Source organism: Tympanuchus pallidicinctus, unplaced genomic scaffold (assembly GCF_026119805.1).
Source record: "Tympanuchus pallidicinctus isolate F22 unplaced genomic scaffold, pur_lepc_1.0 scaffold6, whole genome shotgun sequence".
Taxonomy (NCBI): domain Eukaryota; kingdom Metazoa; phylum Chordata; class Aves; order Galliformes; family Phasianidae; genus Tympanuchus; species Tympanuchus pallidicinctus.
Window position 1 is genome coordinate 3,220,506 of NW_026294780.1, and position 7,941 is coordinate 3,228,446.

The 7,941-nt window shown below is 44.7% G+C and overlaps 1 protein-coding gene across 1 annotated transcript; it reads left to right on the forward strand.

Annotated features, from left to right (window-relative positions):
• The first annotated feature begins 1,728 nt into the window (after nt 1-1,728).
• Nucleotides 1,729-2,743, forward strand: LOC128071755 (uncharacterized). Its single transcript, XM_052664779.1, has 3 exons — nt 1,729-2,299; nt 2,398-2,469; nt 2,568-2,743. The coding sequence occupies exons 1-3, from the start codon at nt 1,729-1,731 to the stop codon at nt 2,741-2,743; spliced, it is 819 nt and encodes a 272-aa protein (XP_052520739.1).
• The last annotated feature ends 5,198 nt before the right edge of the window (nt 2,744-7,941 follow it).

Sequence of the window (7,941 nt, forward strand, 5' to 3'; positions counted from 1 at the left end):
CCCTCAGCCGCTCCTCATAAGGTTTGTGCTCCAGACCCCTCACCAGTTTTGTTGTCCTTCTTTGGACGCGTTCCAGGACCTCAACATCTTTCCTGTAGTGAGGGGCCCAAAACTGAACACAATACTCGAGGTGCGGCCTCACCAGTGCTGAGTACAGGGGGATGATCACCTCCCTGCTTCTGCTGGCCATACTATTTCTAATGCAGGCCAGGATGCTGTTTGCCCTCTTGGCCACCTGGGCACACTGTCGGCTCATGTTCAGCCAAGCATCAACCAACACCCCCAGGTCCCTCTCTTCTTCACAGCCATCCAGCCACTCATCCCCAAGCCTATAATGCTGCATGGGGTTGTTGGGGCCAAAGTGCAGGACCCGGCACTTGGCCTTGTTGAACCTCATCCCATTCACCTCACCCCAGCGGTCCAGCCTGTCTAAATCCCCCTGAAGGTCCGCCCTACCCTCAGGCAGATCAACACCACCTCCCAGCTTGGTGTCATCTGCAAACTTACTGAGGGTGCACTCAATGCCCTTAGCTGTGCCTTAACACAGCTTCCAGGAGGATCTGCTCCGTGATCTTCCCAGGCACAGAGCTGAGGCTCACTGGCCTCACCCTTTCTTAAACATGGGAGCAACATTTCCCTTTCTCCAGTCAACGGGACTTCACCGGACAGCCATTATTGTTCAAATATGATGGAGAGCGGCTTGGCAGCCACATCAGCCATCTCTCTCAGAGCCCCAGGATGGATATCATCCTGCCCCATGGATTTATATGCACTCAGTTACACCAGGAGGACTCGGCCTTGTTCCACCGTTACTGTGCGATGGAATCCTACCCCACGTCTAACTCCAATCTCCCCTCTTTTACGTTAGAACCATTCCCCCTTTGTCCAATCACCATCACCACACAAAAAGTTTGTTTCCCTCCTCTTTATAATCTCCTTTGAAACAATGGCAGGCTGCATTGAGCAGCCACAGCAAGCAGTGATGATGGGGCAGACACAGAGCAATGCCTGTGTCACCACGGCACCATGTCACAGGGGTGCACTGGGAATTCAGGGGAGAGGGGCTGACCCCAGCAGTCATGGAACCCCCCACTGCCACTCTCGAGCTACCATGGCAGGTAAGGCATCAGGCTCCCTCTGCTCCTGGCACTGCGGCCCTCAAGGGGATGCCAGTGCCCCAGATCTCACCCCAGCGCCCATCTGGGCATTTCTCCACAGAGAGAATTTCTTCACAGATGCTGATGGTGCTTCCAACACCCGACGCGATTATCCCTGGATCCTGTGTGCGTCCATTGGCCACTGCTGCAATGCAGCCCAACATCAGCGGAGCAGGGCCAGCGTCTATCCAACCCCTCCCTGTCCCCAATGTCACCTACATGGTGCCTCAGGCTTCTGTCTGGACTGGGGTACCAGGTGTCCAAGGACAGGGAGTGCAGCTTCCACCTGGGGGGATGCCCCAAACAGTGGTTCAGCTGTCACCTGGGGGGGTCTCCCAAGTGGTTCAGCTGCCACCTGGGGTGACACCCCAAGTTGTGGGTCAGCTCCCACCTGGGGGGGTCACCCAAGTTGTGGGTCAGCTCCCACCTGGGGGGATGCCCACAACAGTGGTTCAGCTCCCACCTGGGGGGATCCCTCAAGTTGTGGGTCAGCTGCCCGCTGGGGTGATGCCCCAAGTCGTGGGTCAGCTCCCACCTGGAGGGAAACCCCCAGCTGCAGGTAAGCGACAACATGGGAGGAAGCCCCGAGCTGTGGGCAAGCGGCCACGTGGGGGGAAGTCCCCAAACCGTGGGTCAGCTCCCACCTCAGGGGGTGCCTCCCATTGTGGTTCAGCTCACTCCTGAGGGGCTGCCCACAGTTGTGGGTCATCTCCAACCTGGGGGGCAGCAGTTACCCCTGCTCATGCTCCTACCTGGGGGCATGAAACTGGGTATGCCTCCCCCTAGTGACCCTGCCCACTGCTGGGATCATCCCCCAGTGGCAGGGACAGTGCAGCACCAGCAGCCAATGAGGCTGCAGCCCAGGGCCGCGTTGTGTGGGCAGCCCCCGCAGCCCGCAGGCAGCTGCCTGCTGCAGGCTCCCAGCCACCTGGGCCCCTCAACTGTCCTCCAAGGACCTCCAGTGCAGCAGCAGGTGCTCCTTGTGCCCGGCACCCTGCCCACCATCTTAGAGCAGGAGGAGGAGCCCTTTGGAGATGCCATGGTGCACACAGAGGACCAGGGGCAGCCAGCACTCATCAGCGTGTGCCCCCATCCCACCAGGGCTTCACTTACCTGCGGCATCGCAGCGCTGGAATCAGGTGGTGAGTTTGGGGGCTGCAGAGCGGGCAGCAGGCTGGCCGCACTGGGTGGCTGTGGGAAAGATGGCATTGCCTCACTGCGCATTTTCTTGCTTTTCCAGCAGCAACAACCAGCTCAGACATCCCGGAGGACATCACTGACATCGGTGACCTCCTGGCTTGGATGAACAGCGGTGAGTTTGGGGGCAGCAGAGCTGGCGGGCGAGTTTTTGCACCCATTTGGTGTGGGAAAGCTGGCCTTAACCCTGTGACGATTTTCTTTCTCTTCCAGAAGTGGCACCCAAAGAGGTCCCGGACAACATCCTGGGCATGGATGATGACTCAGCCAAGTGCCCAGCCCCTCCCTGCACCACCAGTGGGCACCAGCAGAGCACTGGCAGCATCCAAGCCACCAAGAGGAAGCTGCCGCAGAGCCAGGATGCTCCAGAACAAAAGCGCACACGCTAGGCGAAGCTGGGTGGGCTCAGCAAAAACGGGAGCATCAGAGTCACTCTTTTTGAAGCACAACAAACATTTTCCAGAAATAAACATTAAACAACATTCCTTCCTATGTTGTGGGCATCACTGTGGGAATTTCCAGCTGATAGAACCAGCATCCCATTTCCTGGCACTCCATTTGACTGTCTTTGTTAAAAACTAGCTGAATCCAGCACAGTTTCTGTCCCAGAGAGTTAGCCATTCCTGATTCACCAGAACTGAATCCACACATCTCACCCATCCCAGCCCAATAGGTGCTGCTGCTACTCCTCTTTTCAAGTCCTTTGGCAGTGATACTATGCATGAGCTTCAAGAGATAGACACATGTAAGTCATACTACACACAGAGGGCAACAATATGGGTAATCACAAAGACTAGCCCAAGTACCTTTGATGTACCCCTGAAATACTAACTGCAGTCACAAGAACACAGACAGATAGTCCCACCCCACCACTGCACTCTCATCATTGAGATACATAGACCTTCAATTTCTCCAATCTCAATTCCCACATACGCACAGGACCTATGCATATGAGCTCAGGCTCTACATCTACCTGAACTGCTGGGCCCTGAATCCCCTCACTCAGTCTTGTCTCTCACCTCTGTCTCTCCCAATGTGGCCTTCACTGGTTAGTCCAGCCTGAAACTCACTAGCAAGTTACATAGCCTCCACACAGAAGGACCTGTTTCAAGAGTACCCAGAACCTGATATCTCCTGTTGCTGCCCATCTGACCTTCACACTGCTGTGACACTCTTTGAATATCAGAGCTGAAAGTTCATTTATGATTATGAAGCCTGGAAATTCTTCACCCTTATCTCTGATAGCATAAATGGCCTTCTCCCTGAATGGTAATTAAAATGAGAGACAATTAGAAAAAAAGTAATAATAAAAAAATGTGCAGGAGTATGCTTCAGCCTGAACTGTTCTCTGTTACAAGAAAGCAAGAAAGGAGTGACTATTACCAGCTGCAAAGTTTACTAAATTATCTCATGCTTGTCTGTATTCACCCATAATCAGTGTCAGATACCTTTGTCTTAACCCAGTCTGGGCAAGTAATAAATAATGAGACCTATGACCAGTTTCTTGTTGGGATCACACAGGCTCAGAGAAAAGAATTATTTATCCCCTTACAATGCAATATGTTTTAATGGAATGTGTGCCATTGTTGGTCAAGACTTTGTTACCTGATTTGCTACTCTACTATCATCACATTTCATATGACTGTTCTTCTCTTCCTTCTCAGCATTGCATTTTTGCCTGGTAAGATCAGACTCTGAGACAGTGCTCATTGTTTGTACAAGATTGTGAAAGCTTTTGGCAAATAAGATTAGTGGGGCTCTGTGGGAGACAAGCATGTAGTTGAGTATACCATATTATTTAGATATTCCTTTCTAGATATATCATGTCTCATCAGTTCTGTAGCATAAAAGTCTGTATCTAATCAGCCTCTGAATTATCTTGCTCTGTGTAAGAGAAAAAAACCTATGGGCAAATAGTTAGCAATTAACACTACACTAAAGCAGTAATGCATTTCTTCATTAACAGAAAAAATAACAGCATAAAGAAAAAGTATCATGATGGATATAGGAAAACAGTACTGTCAGAATATTATATCAAAATATTTTTCTCTTTTTTTTTCCCCTCTACCACCACAATGTAATTACAACACTTAAGAAGAAACAAACTTCTCTACTGTTCCTAACAAAAGCAAGATGGAGAGACTACTGAAAACCATGAAGGGTGACTCATGTCTCCTAAGTTCTGTGTCTAAAAATATAAGCAACAATTTAATCACATTTCTGTTTTCGGTATTTGAATTCTAGGAAAAGAATTGTTGTCTGCCAGTGCATATTCTATAAAAGAGTAGAGATTTGAAGCAATCAACAGAGATTTGAAGCCTGCACTAGAAATAGATTGGCCAGCAGGAGCAGGGAGGTAATTAATCATCCCCCTTTACTCAGCACTGGTGAGGCCGCACCACGAGCATTGTGTTCAGTTTTGGCCCTTCACTATAAGAAAGACATTGAGGCCCTGGAACGTGTCCCGAGGAGGGCAACAAAACTGGTGAGGAATCTGTAATACAAGTCTTACAAGGAGTAGCTGAGGGAGCTGGAATTGTACAGTATGGAGAAAAGGAAGCTCAGGAGAGACCTCATTGCACTTTACAACTTCCTGAAGGGAGGTTGTGATGAGGAGGAGTTTAGCCTCTTCTCCCGAGCAACAAACATCAGGACCCGAGGAAATGGCAGCAAGTTGCACCAGAAGAGGTTTAGGTTAGACATAAGGAAAAACTTTTCTCTCATAGAGTGGTCAAGCACTGGAATGGCCTGCCCACGGAGGTAGTGAAATCACCGTCCCTGGCAGTGTTAAGAGCCATCTGGATGAGGAGCTACGAGATATGATTTAGTAGCTTGTGGTAGCAATGGTAATGGGAGGACAGTTGGACTAGATGACCTTCTAGGTCCTTTCCAACCTCATGATTCTATGATTCTATGATCACCATGTTAAAAAATCATCAAGATATTATAATACATTAAGGCATGACAGAAACAAAATTGCCTATCCTTTCTTCATATGATTACATACTTTTTTCCTTTTCCTTCACTGACAGTATAGGGTGGATCTCCTTTGTTACAAAAAAAAATCAATGTTATGTGATGAGGAAAGCTGGTTACTGCAGAATTCTTGCCTGTTACTAAATTCAGAAAGAGTGGCTAATGTGATTCCAAGCAGAGAGAAAAGGTCTTATTAATCAAAGAAAATGAATGATTCTCTGGAAAATTCCTGTCAAGTCATTTAATCTCTCTCTTCACAGATGGTCACTATTATGTTTCTTATTTCCTAAGCGTTCAACTTGATGAGCTGATAATTAATTGATGGACATGCTGCTCCATCACAGCAACAAATGAGAATGAAAAGAAGGTGAGTTCTGGACATCAGAAGTCCCTTTCAGCGCTAAGCATTCTGAAATTAACAGATACTAGAAACGTCAAATTAGCAACTTGCTCTTGCAGAACCCTATTATGCTTATCTTACCAGTTCTTCTTTTCAATGACAAAATAGAACTCTTTCCTCAGCAGACAGCACAGAGTGATGAATTGATAATGATTTTCATTCTTGGTACAATGGTAATGGTTTCTATAAAGTCCAGAAGCAAATTTTGAAAAAGGTACCATAGAATGAGATTGAAACATTGTTGAATATGGAGAGTAGATAATACAGAGATACTGCTTTAAATACAGTATATGATAATGCTATTATTAATTTTACATAGTACACAGTCTCATGTAGATATTACCTATCTTGAATTTTCTATTAGGAGCTGATTTCCGTATGCAACTCATTTTGAAGAAAGAGAGGCAATATTCACTAATGTAAAAACAAAACACAACTTAGATTCCTACATACTTGATGTTAGGAGACAGTATATCTTATTGATTTACATGTAACAAATATTTATTTATTTATTTATTTATTTATTTATTTATTTATTTATTTATTTTAAGGCATTTCCTTGTGATCCAGATACATGAATTCTATAGTTGAAACTTGAAGCTTGAATACATCAGGATTTGAGCATTATATGCAAAAGTACAAAACACAAAATGCAAATAAACTAAAAATACACAAAAACATTAAAAAAGATATATTTGTGCAATGAAGCTGAGATAGTATTCTCCCAAAAAGTTTACAAAATGTCACATCTATGAGAAGAGACTGAAGGAACTGGGACTGTTCAATCTGGGGGAAAAGAGGCTGAGGGGAGACCTTTTTGCTCTCTTCCAATATTGGAAAGTTGCTTACAGCGAGAGTGGTGTTGGTCCTGCCTCACTGGTGACAGGATGAGGGGAAATGGCCTGAAGCTGTGCCAGGGTAAGATTAGGTTGGATATCAGAAAAAACTTCTTTACTGAAAGGGTTGTTAAGCACTGGAATAGGGTTTCCAGGGAGGTGGTTGAGTCACCATTCCTGGATGTGTTTAAAAACCATTTGGATGTGATGCTCAGGGACATGATTTAGCAGAAAATTGTTAGACTTGAGGTAGTACAGTTAGGTTGTAGTTAGACTTGATGATCTTTAAGGTCTTTTCCAATGTGAGTGATCCTATGATAATATCTGTTTGCATCTCAAACTTGCAGCAACTTCTGCAAATATTTGACCACCAATTGTATCTTGAGCTCAAGTACTCAAGCTCTTTCATCAGAAGTGACATGCTTTTCCCTGAATTTATTAGCCTGAGTTTGGTGAAAATGCCAATAATTTTCCTTACCCTTACATTTTCATGAAGCAATTCAACAAACTAGACAATGATCTGTTTCTATGCTTTACAGTCCTGATCATACAGAAGTGATGACAAAAAAAAAAAAAAAAAAAAAAAAAAGACAGCAGTTAAACGCAGTTCTTTTTCCACATAGCTTGTCTCTTGTCTTTCTCTGTATGTACTTTATTCTGTATTCTCTCATCTACTGTGTATATACTTAATACGTCTATTTACAAATGTGTTCAAGATATTCAAGATATTTAACTGATTTAACAAGTCAATTTTAATTAATAATTCAAATAATGAATCAGGATCATAAACCTTGATGACCTATATCTCCTTCTCTCCAAACCCAAGTTCTGAAGTCACGTTAAATCTTTATATGTAGGAGACTAACGATATTTAAAATAACAGAGAAAGTAGAACACCATAAAGAATGCTGAGTTTTAGCGTGGTTACAATTGTTGTGTTTTTTAAATATATACTGGCAACTACATTAAATGTCTTAGCAAAACTTAGGAAAAAAAAGACATCAATAGATGCCTCCTGTCAGAAAAAAAAAAACAAACAAACAACCAAACAACATTTAACCATAGTAGCTGCCACTGTTTGTTCCCAGAATCTTCTTAATAATAGTTTTTATGTTTTTCAAGTTTGCTTATGAAAGATTCATATTGCAGGCTTATAATTATGAGAATTATCCTTTCTGCTGTAGTGCCCTATTAGGAATTTTTGGTGCTAGGCATGTACATATTGTCTGCTTTTACAATAGGCTTCATCACCAAATTTCTCCTACAAAGCTGGTCAGCAAGAGTCATCAACTTGTAAGTCATTTTCATTCTTGTTCTGATGGCAAGAAAGATCATTAACTGAACAATATATTTAATCTCACAAACATTAGCTATG